The sequence below is a fragment of the Bidens hawaiensis genome, unplaced genomic scaffold, assembly GCF_021521415.1.
Source record: "Bidens hawaiensis isolate Kalapana, Puna unplaced genomic scaffold, B.hawaiensis_p1.1 tig00023426_1, whole genome shotgun sequence".
NCBI lineage: Eukaryota > Viridiplantae > Streptophyta > Magnoliopsida > Asterales > Asteraceae > Bidens > Bidens hawaiensis.
The window spans coordinates 140,928-153,862 of NW_027493681.1; the positions used below are offsets into that span (position 1 = coordinate 140,928).

Here is a 12,935-nt window from a genome sequence, read left to right on the forward strand (position 1 = left end):
CACGATTCTACAGTATTCAAGGAACTTGGTGTTGTATTCCTTGAGATTGGTTCCCGCAACCTTGTGGTTCCAAAGCTTAGTCTGAATCTGGTCCATTTCATTTATCGGGCAAAACTTCTTCAATATTATAGCCTTAAACGTTTCCCAATCCAAGTTGTATAGGTTGTCTCTACCCTTAATTCCAATTAGGGTATTCCACCACTCCAATGCCTCCCCTTTGAACATCTGGGAGGTATATTGAACCTTTTCCCTCTCGATACACTTGCTTATTAATACGATTGATTCCAACTCCTCCAACCAGCGGAGGGTATTTATTACACCTTTATCCCCGTGAAATTATTTGGGATTATAGACTTTAAACACTTTAAAATCACAACCTTCGTGTATCTTTAGTTTCTTTGTTTTCTCACGTAGGTTGTTTTCAGCAGTCGAGCTTTCATCGCTCGCTTCTTTCTTTCTTTCTTTCAGTTTCCTTTTTCTTACTCTCTTTCTTTTCCGATTCTTTCTTAGATTATTTCTTTGATTCTCTTTTTGAATTAACGGTTTCACTTCGGCTCGCTCTTTTGTTCGATTGTGAGGCGGTTCTACTTGGATCATTTTTCAATATTTCATAAATTGGACTCACAGCCTCTTTTATCAGATCGCGGATACCAAGCACATAGTTTTGTTGTATGGCTTGTATATTTTCCGCAGTCGCTTTTTCTTGCATGATTTCCTAAACGGTATTTCCTTTATTGTTCAATTGAGTTTCTTGTTTACAGTTTGCTTTAGACATGCTGTTACATGAATAAAAGACACGTTTTATATTACATTATTTATATTACATGAAGAAAAGATTACAATAACTACAACAGTACACAACTACGTTTCTTAATCCTTAATCCATTTTGTAACAAGATTCTTCATCTTGTCACATTTCTTGACAATCTTTCTCTCTATTTTCTTTTTGTCAATTTTCTCATTCCTCAGCTCGTCCATCACCGAATTTGGTAGGTTCGGATATCTCGTTGGTGCAGACGCGGCTGGGAAGAGATAAGCATTTTCCCTTGGGTAAAGATTTGGATTAGCAACGTATGCATCCATTTCTTCATCGGGAATATTGTTAGTATAAAACTCCTCGATGAGATATGCCTCTTCTCGAATCTCCTTTTCTTGTTGGGAGATTGATGGTCTTGGTCCTAAGTATGGAGGAAAATCGGGATTCTCATTCTCCTCTTCTTCGGGATCCTCCTCTTCTTCAGGATCCTCGTCGGATTCATAAGGGTTCTTGATTGATGCTTGAAAAGTTATATTTTCATGGGGCATTGTAACCCTCATTTTTGGTTTCCGACTTGGTTTAGCAATGGTTGGTGGGATCTGGTATTGATAATTCATTGGTGGTGATCCAAATTGCCATCTCCTTTGATCAGAGTGACAATTCATCCAGCTTGATGATTCTGATTCGGTTTCCTGCTTGATTTTACTCTGTATCTCCTGTTCCTCGGAAGGATGGTATGTTGGGATGTCGGAGGGATAGTACTGGGGAATGTTGTCCTCGGTATTATCGGAAATTTCGATTGGGCATTGCTGACTGCCTAGGAGATACACCGGTTGACCCCATATGGTAACACCTGATTGATTGGTTGATTGTGATTGAAAAAGCTAGCATTATAACTATTGCTACTCTCCATATCGGAAAGTTCGTGAATGATTGTCGGTGTTGATCGAATGGCTACTCGGTGTCTATGACCAAAGTAGTTAGTATAAGACATCTGCACTTTAGTTAGATTAGGGATATGAGGTTTACCGATCCTATCTTATCCCTACGAATAATAATAACAATAATAATAATGGTTAAAGCTTAGGTACTAACGTTTAAATTCCTAATTCGCTGAAACCGATGGCTCTGATACCAACCTGTCACACCCCGACTTAGGGCCTAGGCGTGTGACCACAAGTTGGTACTTATTTTGTAAATATATCAGAGTATTGGGTTAATTTTAGCGGAAGACTTAGGTTTGAATACAATATTAATGTACATTGAAAAATTTACTCGGGAATTGAGTACCCGAGTATTAGTTTACAAAATATACGTTCATATTACAAGGATTAATAGTTATCAAAAACGGAGCCATCCGATATGCGCTTCTATCTTCTTTATGACTCCAATCCTTGTTAATGCTACTTATGCTTAATTACCTGCAATGAGTTGGAAAAATACGTCAGCTATATGCTGGTGAACACGTATGACTCAATAAAATTTTTTGAATGACATTACAATACAAATATAGTTTTCTCTACAAACTCAGCAGAAGCATTTCTACTTATGGTCTATGTACCATTGCCCTACACACACAATTGTTCTCGAGCCACGTAGCCCTTATCGGGAGACTAGTTAGGACCATTAGCCCACGGCCACGTAGCCCTGGAATGATTTAGGCTGAACGGTTATGTTTGGATCCAGACACATGCGTATTCGGTCTGAGTTGTTTTTATTCTCTACTTTGTATTATAACGTTTTAGAGATCACAAGACCTCAAGTAAACATTGATTGACTCGTTAAGACAAACACCCGTTCGTTTCATTGAGTATAAATATATTTGACTGATTGAAAAAGGTTAACGTATTCACCTGTACCATCGGTGTTGTAAACCTTGACTGATTGATTGATTGGGATTGATACTTAACCTAGACATAAATAGGTTTGTATAAATGTTTTGAATGATAAGCTATGATTGTAAGCTTAACCTTGAAATCGTTTATCTTTGATTGTGAATGAAAACACTTGGTTTTATGTGACGTTTGATATAGCATGCTTTGGCCTAATAGGTTCTAACACGTTGGTAAGTTTCTCCAGGTAAGTAAACGGGTCCCTCGGTTGATTGGGATTTGAACGAATTACTTTTCCTTAGGCAAGAAACTTACTACTAGTGCTATCCCCCTTCCAGTTACTACATGCCCGTCAAAATATATCTTTTTTTTAACATTACTTCATCATGAAGTAACGTTTATGAAAATATGATTGTGAATGAATGTTTGTAAAATACGATCAAGGTTAAAGGCCATAGCCTCGATTGATAGTCTAAGCTATAATTTAAATAACTCAAACATAACTCCTACCTTAGTTCGGATACTTAGAATGATATTAAGATAAGGCAGGATCTTGATCTACTCGCTTATGTGATTGCTACTCGGTTATGACTTCGTTTCTTGCACGAACTTCGAGAAAACAGCATGTCGGCTTGTCACGGCGATAGGGCACGCTTTCCAATGCTATGTGTGTGTAAAGAGAGGTGTGTTTGGGATGAATGGGGTTCATGCCCTTCACCCCCCTTTTATAGCAAAAATTGGTCCCCATCGCGGTACGCGATGGGTTCCTTGGGACCCGTCGCGTACCACGGCGCCGTAATATTACGCCGCCTTATGCGGTGGTGACACATGGCCTGTCACAACGTGCCACGTATTGACACGTCGTTGGACACGTGTCCACTGACTCAGCAAGCCCATCGCGTTACGCGATGGGTTGATTGCTACTCCGTCGCGTACCGCAGTGGAACAAGATTTTTAGATTTTACCTTTTTAGTCCCTATACTTTCTAAGTTAGCATATTTAGGCTTAAATTAAAGATGTAAAAGACACGGTGTTACACATGTAGATGGAGGAAGCGGAGTGGAGGTGATGTATGAACACTGTTTCATGAGGCTGCAAAAGGAAACCCAAGAGAGGATGGAAGAAGACATATGTCCGTTAATGGGATTCTCGGGGGAAGTGGTGGAACCGTTGGGATCTCTCAACCTACCATTCACCCTCCAAGACGAGGACAAAACCCGAACGGTGTGCCTACGTTTCTCCGTGGTCTAGGCTCCATCAAAATATAACGTCATCCTAGGCAGGCCATGCATGAAGGCACTCAGAGCAGTCCCGTCCACTATCCATGGGTACATGAAGTTCCCTACCCCAAACGGGATAGCCACTGTCCGTTCATCCACGGAGATAGTGGCTAGTGTCGGCAGGGGAGCTCAGGGAAAGAGGGGAGTGGAAGAGTGCGGATCAAACAGTGAGGATAGGATCGCAACTTTCTGACAAGGGAAAAGCAGGACTAAAGGAGGTACTGCTACGTAACTCGGATTTGTTCGCTTGGACTCACAAAGACATGACCGGGGTCCCGCGAAATTTGATACAACATACCCTCGACGAGTTCCACTGGATGGAGCCCGTCAAACAGAAAATGAGGAGTTTAGGCCTGCAGAAAAGCCAGGCTATCCGGGAAGAAACCACGAAACTCGTGCAAGCTGGGATTGTCCGGGCGGTCAAATATTCCCGGTGGATCTCAAACCCCGTGATGATTGCCAAGTCCGATAATAGTCGGCGCATGTGCATCGATTTCAAGGACCTAAACAAAGCTTTCCCAAAAGATTCCTATCCTCTGCAAGAAATAGAGAAGAAAATCGAATCCCTCGTCCAGTACCCCCTTCGATGCTTTCTGGATGCATGCAAGGGGTACCATCAAATCCAAATGAACCCCCAAGATGAAGAGAAAACTGCATTCTATACCAACGAGGGAACTTTCTGCTACACCAAGATGCCTTTCGGCCTAAAGAGCGTTGGAGCCACGTATCAACGGTTCATGGACCGTTTATTAGATCAGCGAAAAGAAAGGAACGTAGAGATCTACGTAGATGACCTAGTTATCAAAAGTACATTTAAAGAAAGTATGCATGACGACATTCGAGAAACCTTTAACACCCTCCGGCAAGCTAACATGAAACTAAACCCTGGAAAATGCTTGTTCGGGGTCGAGGAGGGAAAATTTCTGGGAGTATTGATCACCAAGGAGGGGTTTTGAGCTAACCCCGAAAAGGTAGAAGCGCTGGTCCAAATGGAGGCACCCAGGAACATCAAGGAAGTGCAAAGGCTGAACGGGAGGTTAGTGGCTCTCAATCGATTTCTCTCGAAGATCACCGAAAGAACGCTTCCTTTCATGGCAGTCCTAAGAAGATGCATGAAGAAGAATAAGTTCTGTTGGGACACCGAGGCAGATGACGCCTTTCGGGAATTAAAGGCGCACCTATGCAAGCTTCCGTTGATCACCTCACCCCGGCCAGGGGAGATTCTGACTCTCTACCTCTCATGTACCGATAAAACAGTCAGCTCGACACTCATGGTGGAGAGGAAAGAAGCTCAGATCCCCATATACTTTGTGAGCCGGACACTTAAAGGCCCGGAAGAAAGGTATTCCCGATCGAAAAGCTTGTACTGTCTTTAGCACGGCGAGAAAGTTGAGGAGGTACTTCCAAGCCCATGAAGTCCAAGTTCTAACCAATAAGCTCCTCCAACGGATATTGATGAAACCCGAGATATCCGGGAGGTTGGCCAAGTGGGCTATAGAGCTCGGGGAGTACACCATTGAATACAAACCTCAGGCAGCTTTCAAGGGGCAAGTAATTGCTGATTTCCTCACCGAGGCCCCGCCGACGGAAGATGCGAGATCTCCACTTCGGGAGAAAGACCATAAGAACATGAAAACCGCACCTCAGGAAAACGCCGAAAGCCTGGAAAACCAAAAAGAACCGGTCTGGAACCTATATACGGACGGAGCCTCCAATGAGGATGGGAGTGGGGCAGGTTTGATACTGATCAGCCTTGAGGGGACTAAATTGACTTACGCTGTGCGGCTAAACTTCCCCAGCACCAACAACGAAGCCGAATACGAGGCTCTTTTAGCAGGCTTAAGGGTCGCAAGGAAGATTCCGATGAGACGCATCAAGGATCACGTGGATTCTTTACTAGTCGCGAATCAAATTAGCGGGGATTACGAAGTGAAAGACCCCAAGATGGTGGAATGTCTGAAAAAAACAAGGGAATTGTTGCAAGGTTTTGAAGAGGCGAAGGTCATACATATCTCCCGGGGACAAAACAAGAAGGCCGACGCATTAAGTAAGCTAGCGTCCGTAGCCTTTGATCACCTCGCAAAGGACGTCAAAATAGAGACTATCAAGCAGCCGTCAATCCTGGAAAAAGTGGTCGCAAGTGTGGGAACGCCTGGATGGAGCTGGATGACTCCTATCCTCAGGTATTTGCAGGCAGGAATACTACCCGAGGATCGGCAAGAGGCTCATCGATTGAGGATCAAGGCACTTCAATACGAGATCATCAACGGGGTTCTCTACTGGAGGTCCTATTTAGGCCCTTCACTGAAATGCATCGACTATGAGGAAGCTAAATACATCATACGTGAGATCCACGAGGGTATATGTGGGATGCATATGGGAGCCAAGATGCTGGCAGCCCGGGCCATGCGAGCCAGATACTACTGGCCTTCCATGTTTTTAAGTGCTCTTCGGGAAATACGGAAGTGCGATAGCTGCCAGATTTACGCTCCGATGACCAGAAAACCCAAGCTCAACCTCATACCGGTTAGCTCCTCTTGGCCTTTCCGAAATTGGGGTATTGATATCGTGGGGCCTTTCCCGGAAGGATCAGGAAAGGCTAAATTCCTACCGTTTAGGAAGAGGACGGGCACATCTCCAGGCGAACGGCCAGGTGGAACGAGCGAATCGAAGTATAGTGGAAGGCATTGCCAACCGTTTAGGAAGAGGACAGGGATCTTGGGTTGAAGAGCTACCACACGTCCTCTGGGCTCACCGGACCATGCCTAAAGTCAGCCACAGGGAAACGCCTTTCAGCCTGACTTACGGTACCGAGGCGATGATACCTGTAGAGATCAATGTCCCAACCAACCGGACACGTTTGACTGAGAACGAAAATGAAAGCGATCTTAGGCTAAATTTGAACTTTGCTGAGGAAAGAAGCGAAGCTGCTGCACGACGAGAAATCGAGTATAAGAAGACGATGGAGAAGTATTACAACTCAAGGGTGAGAGAGGTCAAATTCAAGGTTGGAGATTTAGTGCTCCGGGAAAACGAGGCAAGTAGGCAGGAGCGCCAAAGGAAACTGGGACCTCGATGGGAAGGACCCTATCAAGTCATCTGGGCTGGAGACAAAAGGGCCTACAAGCTGGCATACCACACGTGAGAGGAAGTACCCCGTACCTAAAAGGCCATGCAATTGAGGAAATATTATGCCTAAAAACCCCTACTGGGGGAAGAAAGAAGAGGGGCGCTCGGAAAGCCATCCAACAGCATTTTGTGACAACCGGCTTAGCGCTCCCTCACAAACGTTTGGCAATCCAATAATCACATCCCCGAGAGGAAATCTATGTAATGGATCATTGATACTCTATTTTTTGTAACCTATTTAGGCAATGTGGCTCCGTGCCCATGACAAAGTATTCTTGCAATCGAATTAGGCAGTATGGCTCCGTGCCTATGACAAAGAATGAAAAAACGCGAAATGTTCCCTATGTTTTCTATAAAAAGCTAAACTATCTAACCTAAAGCATCGGTCCCCGAGACGATGGCCAATTAAAGCTAGAAAACACTCCTCCGTCACCAAAGACTAGAGGAAGGCCTCGCCGATAGGATACATGGTTAACCAAAAAATCCTGTGGAATAAAATTAAGCGATCAAACAAGGTCCGAAGCATGACCAAACATAACACGATTCGAGCAATAAAACTACCAAAGCATTCTCATCACAAATTAAAGTCCAACCCCTAACGGGGGAAAATAGAGATTACATCACATAAACCCTTCAAGGGTTGATAAGTGCAAACATTCTTACAAATAACAGCAGATAAGAAACATAAAAAACAAAAGAGGTCGTCACCAGAAGCTACTATCCGGGCACATCAGCAATCATCCCTGAGGGGAAGGGGTAGGAAGGTCAACCACGGAGGACACAGCCCGGATCTCGTCCACTGACACATCTTATTATGGGATAATATTTACCATATTGTGGGATAATATTTACCATATATTGTTCCTTATTTCTTGCTTCTAATTATGCCCCTAATCATGTCTTTATATTGTTTACTTTTTTGTTTTCTCTATTTAAGGATCCTTGTCTTGTAATTGTTCTTAAGAAAAGATAATACCAAAACTTATATAGTATCAGAGCGGTGTTTCTAACACGCTCAATCAAAATTTGCAAACCCTAAAACTACCGATCATCATACCCATGGCCAATAACAAAGAAGAAACCTAGAAAACAATCAACAACCCAGGCGCTGACCATACCTCACCCTACTATCTGCATCCGTCTGATTTTCCCAGGCAAATGCATGTGAATGAGGCCCTCAATGATAACAATTATCTAGACTGGGTTCAAGAGATGGAAACTTTGTTGTTTGCGAAAAACAAAATAGGATTCGTCGATGGAACCATGAAGAAACCAGAGACAACACATGACAACCACATGTTGTGGCTTCGTTGTGACGCCATGATCAGAGGATGGCTAACCACTGCCATGGATAAAGAGATTAGGTATATCGTAAGATACGCAAACTCTGCTGAAGAAATATGGAAGGACCTGCAGGAACGTTTTGGGAAAGATAACGCCCCTAGGGCATACGAACTAAAGCGGCTCTTGACCTTGACGAAGCAAGATGGATCCTCTGTGTCAGCGTACTACACTCGATTAAGAACTCTGTGGGACGAAATCGGCACTGTTTTTTCCGTTCCTAAATGTTCTTGTACCGGTTGTACGTGTGGCATGAGCAAAAGGTTAACCGACTCCAGTAACAAAGAAAGGATGTATGAATTCCTTCTTGGATTGGACAACGAATTTTCAACCATTTAAACACAGATCCTTGCAATAAAACCAACCCCTTCTTTGGGAGAAGCTTTCCGCCTCGTCTCAGAAGATGAGCAACAAAGGGCTGTGTCCACGGGCAAAGGAACGAACACCGACTCCGCTGCGTTACAAGCCTTCGTGAAGCGAGAAGGGTCTGTTGCACCACAGAACAGGTTCATACACAAATCCAGTAAGAAACCCAACAACGACAAAGTAGATCATTGTGACTTTTATGGAAAATATGGGCACAAGCGTGATGGCTGTTTCAAGCTTGTAGGGTATCCGGAATGGTGGCCCGGGAAATCAAAAACCGAGAAGACAAAACCCAAGGCGGCGTGTGTCGAAGAAAGCCCGTTACCGGGGTTGACTAACGAACAATACCAGCAATTCCTAAGCATGTTCGGAAACCAAGGACCGACATAAACACCATTGGCAGACAACTTCGCAGGTAAAGTTAAACGCGAAGGTAAGTGGCTCATTGACTCGGGTGCTTCGGTACATATAACACACAAAAGGGAATGGCTTGACAACCAAGTGAAGGCATCAAATGAGATGCCTGTTTCCATTCCAAATGGGTCTTTAATTCCTGTGAAAGGAAAAGGAACATGCACCTTGCCAAATGGTTTGAAAATAAAGAATGTTTTGCATGTTCCCAAGTTCACTTGCAACCTTTTATCTGTTAGACGCCTAACAAACGATTTACAATGTGCTGTAACCTTTTCCCCCACCTTTTGTACCATACAGGACTTGAACACGAGGAGATTGATTGGAGCAGGTGAGTGCAGAAATGGTCTTTACGAGGTGGATATGGTAGGTAGTGAAAGAAAAGCTATGATGGTGACTCTGGATGTTTGGCACAGACGCTTGGGACACGCATCGCTGGACAAACTTTCACGTTTTGATTTTATTGAATTTCCTTCAAAACCTAGTATGTTCTTTTGTGATTCTTGTGTTAAAGCTAAACATAAAAGATTTCCCTTTCCTGTTAGTTCTATTAAAACTGAGGATTGCTTTGAGCTTTTACATTGTGATATATGGGGGAAATATAGGACACCTTCGCATACTCAGGCGAGATTTTTTCTTACCATTGTCGATGATTATAGTCGGGCTGTTTGGGTGTTCCTTTTAAAACATAAAAGCGAGGCGAGCGATTGTCTCATTTATTTTTATCAATTTGTCAAACCCCAATTTTCCAAACCTATTAAACGTATTCGGTGTGATAACGGTGGGGAGTTCACCTCCAACCGTATGACCAAAATTTACACCGAATGTGGTATCCTTCTTGAAACCACTTGCCCACATACGCCTCAACAGAATGGTGTCGTGGAAAGGAAGCACCGACACCTTCTTGAGACAGCCCGTTCTCTTAGATTTGAGGCCAATCTACCAAAGAGGTTCTGGGGGGGATGCATTTTAACTGCTGCTCATGTCATCAATCGTCTCCCATCCAAAGTTATAAACAACAAAACCCCATATGAAATATTGCATAAAGAAAAACCAAACTTTGATCTATTAAGGGTATTCGGTTGTCTCTCCTACTATATAAACACAGATACAAACGGGGACAAACTGGAAGAAAGGGAGAAGCCAGGGGTGTTCCTCGGCTACCCTATGGGAACAAAGGGTTACAAGGTTTTTGATGCGCAGAAAAATAAGATCATCTTTTCAAGGGATGTGAAATTTCTTGAAAATATTTTCCCTTACAAAACCAATGAAACTTGCTACTTAGACAAAGATGATGGAATCTTTAGCTTCCCACCTTGGTATTATGAAGATTGTAAACAAGGAACAGGTAAAAACGATGAGTCTAATTCCACTACAGACAATATTGGAGATGATGATCACATAGAAGTAACCGAGCTGAGAGAAGAAGGGGTTGATGTCGAACCTACTGAAATGATGGGTCCTGAACCAGAAACAAGTGAAACCGAGTCTACTGAACCCGTTAATCCAGAATCTTCACAGACAAATGAAGCCGAACCATTGGGTCCTGAACCCGTAAATAGGGAAAGAAGAGAAAGGATAAGATCCAAACGCCTTGATGGGTATGATGTAACGCTACCACCGTCCCTCGACCACGCACCACCCACCTCCGATCAACGCTCCTCAACTGTACATCCTATGTCTCATTATGTCTCTTATGATAAATTTTCACATTCTCACAAAGTTTTTTTATCGGCCATCGAAAATAACGATGAGCCAAAAACATTTCATCAAGCCGTGCAAAATGAAAATTGGAGGACCGCTATGAGACGTGAGATACAGGCCCTTGAAATGAATGGAACATGGACTCTTGAAGACTTGCCTGAAGGAAAGAAAGCCATTGATTCCAAGTGGGTGTACAAGGTCAAGTACAAACCAAATGGAAACATTGAAAGATACAAGGCTCGTTTGGTCGCTAAAGGCTTTACATAAATCGAAGGGATTGACTTCCATGACACTTTTGCTCCTGTTGCAAAGTTGGTCACAGTTCGAACTATCTTTGCTGTTGCAGTCAAGAGAAATTGGTTGGTTCACCAATTGGATGTAAACAATGCATTTCTCCATGGAGATTTACATGAAGAAGTTTATATGAAAATACCACAAGGTTTTGAGAAAGAAAAGGGGAACAAAGTGTGTCGGTTGAGAAAATCCTTGTATGGCCTCAAGCAAGCCTCGAGAAATTGGTACCACAAATTCACTACGACTCTTCTTGAGGGCGGATTCAGATAGTCCAAAGCAGATCACTCTATGTTCGTTTTTAAAAAGTGAGAAACATATGTTGCTGCCTTAATCTACGTAGATGATGTGATTCTGGTAGGCAATAATGCAACCAAGATGAGTGAAACAAAGTCTTTTTTAAATGAACGCTTTAGCATCAAGGACCTTGGAAGTCTCAAATATTTTTTAGGGATCGAAGTCACTCGAACAGAAGAAGGCATGGTTCTCAGTCAAAGAAAGTACACACTTGATATTCTTGAAGACGTTGGCATTCTTGGTTGTTGCCCCAGTCCTATGCCTATAGAACAAAATCTAAAGTTGAATAAGGGGGAAGAAGAAGTCCGTGTTGATGCAGGTCATTATCGTCGGCTTGTTGGCCGACTGCTCTATCTTCAAGCCACACGTCCTGACGTTGCGTACTTTGTCAGTCTTCTAAGCCAGTTCGTGGCAGACCCTCATCAAATCCATCTTGATGCAGCGACAAGAGTTCTTCGATATTTGAAAGCAACGACGGGTCAGGGGATTTTACTTCCCAAGAAAGGGGGAAGCAATATTGTCGCGTACACAGATTCAGATTGGCTTGGTTGCCCTATTACTAGAAGATCGAGGACCGGATATCTCCTCCTCCTTGGAGGCGCCCCTGTATCTTGGAAATCCAAGAAGCAATCTGTCGTATCACGGTCATCCGCAGAGGCTGAGTATAGAGCCATGGCTACTACAGTTAGCGAAATCATTTGGATGCGGTGGCTTCTCAAGGATCTGGACACCGTTCAAGCGGCACCCACGACTCTCTTTTGTGATAACCTAGCGGTCAAACACATTGCCAACAATCCCGTCTTCCACGAACGTACTAAACACGTTGAAATGGATTGCTATTTTGTTCGTGAATGAGTAGAATCAAAAGAGATTCAACCATTTCACATCAACACTAAACAACAGATAGCAGACCAATTATTCACCAAGGCACTTGGATCGAAGCAGTTGCAAACGTTACTTGGAAATTTGGGTGTTTGTAACCTCCACACTCCAACTTGAGGGGGAATATTATGGGATAATATTTACCATATTGTGGGATAATATTTACCATATATTGTTCCTTATTTCTTGCTTCTAATTATGCCCCTAATCATGTCTTTATATTGTTTACTTTTTTGTTTTCTCTATTTAAGGATCCTTGTCTTGTAATTGTTCTTAAGAAAAGATAATACCAAAACTTATACATCTGGGGTAGCAGAAAGTTGCTCTAGGAACGGGGGTTCGTAAGTGATGTAGGTGATAAAGGCTTCCTCGGCCTTCGATTCCATGGTCTCGGAATAGGTAGGCACCCCAACAAGGGGTATATCCTTAGCATGAAATTCATAGCCCTCCCTCAGACCACTCTGGTACCCCGAAGAGAAGACAACCCGGTTCATAGCATCCCGGACTAAGCGAGTCTCCTGGAAAGATCGGGCACGTCCATAAACCAATTTGAACCCTTCCGACACCATCCATTCCCGGTCAGCCTTGAAACCATTGCACTCCTGCTCCAACTTGTCACACTTCTCGAAATCCCCGATCATCCGA

The 12,935-nt window shown here is 43.3% G+C and overlaps 4 protein-coding genes and 1 pseudogene across 4 annotated transcripts; all 5 read left to right on the top strand.

Moving 5' to 3' along the window:
* Positions 1–4,858: 4,858 nt before the first annotated feature.
* On the top strand, positions 4,859–5,245 carry LOC143567547 (uncharacterized). The gene has a single exon (XM_077053941.1). The coding sequence runs from the start codon at positions 4,859–4,861 to the stop codon at positions 5,243–5,245; it is 387 nt and encodes a 128-aa protein (XP_076910056.1).
* A 79-nt stretch (positions 5,246–5,324) lies between these two features.
* On the top strand, positions 5,325–6,596 carry LOC143567548 (uncharacterized). Its single transcript, XM_077053942.1, has one exon. The coding sequence runs from the start codon at positions 5,325–5,327 to the stop codon at positions 6,594–6,596; it is 1,272 nt and encodes a 423-aa protein (XP_076910057.1).
* Positions 6,597–6,630: 34 nt separating this feature from the next.
* LOC143567549 (uncharacterized) lies at positions 6,631–7,014 on the top strand. The gene has a single exon (XM_077053943.1). The coding sequence runs from the start codon at positions 6,631–6,633 to the stop codon at positions 7,012–7,014; it is 384 nt and encodes a 127-aa protein (XP_076910058.1).
* A 1,142-nt stretch (positions 7,015–8,156) lies between these two features.
* LOC143567550 (uncharacterized) lies at positions 8,157–9,095 on the top strand. Its single transcript, XM_077053944.1, has 2 exons — positions 8,157–8,546; positions 8,685–9,095. Exons 1-2 carry the CDS (start codon positions 8,157–8,159, stop codon positions 9,093–9,095), a joined length of 801 nt encoding a protein of 266 aa, XP_076910059.1.
* A 2,496-nt stretch (positions 9,096–11,591) lies between these two features.
* LOC143567551 (secreted RxLR effector protein 161 pseudogene) lies at positions 11,592–12,263 on the top strand (annotated as a pseudogene).
* Positions 12,264–12,935: the final 672 nt, after the last annotated feature.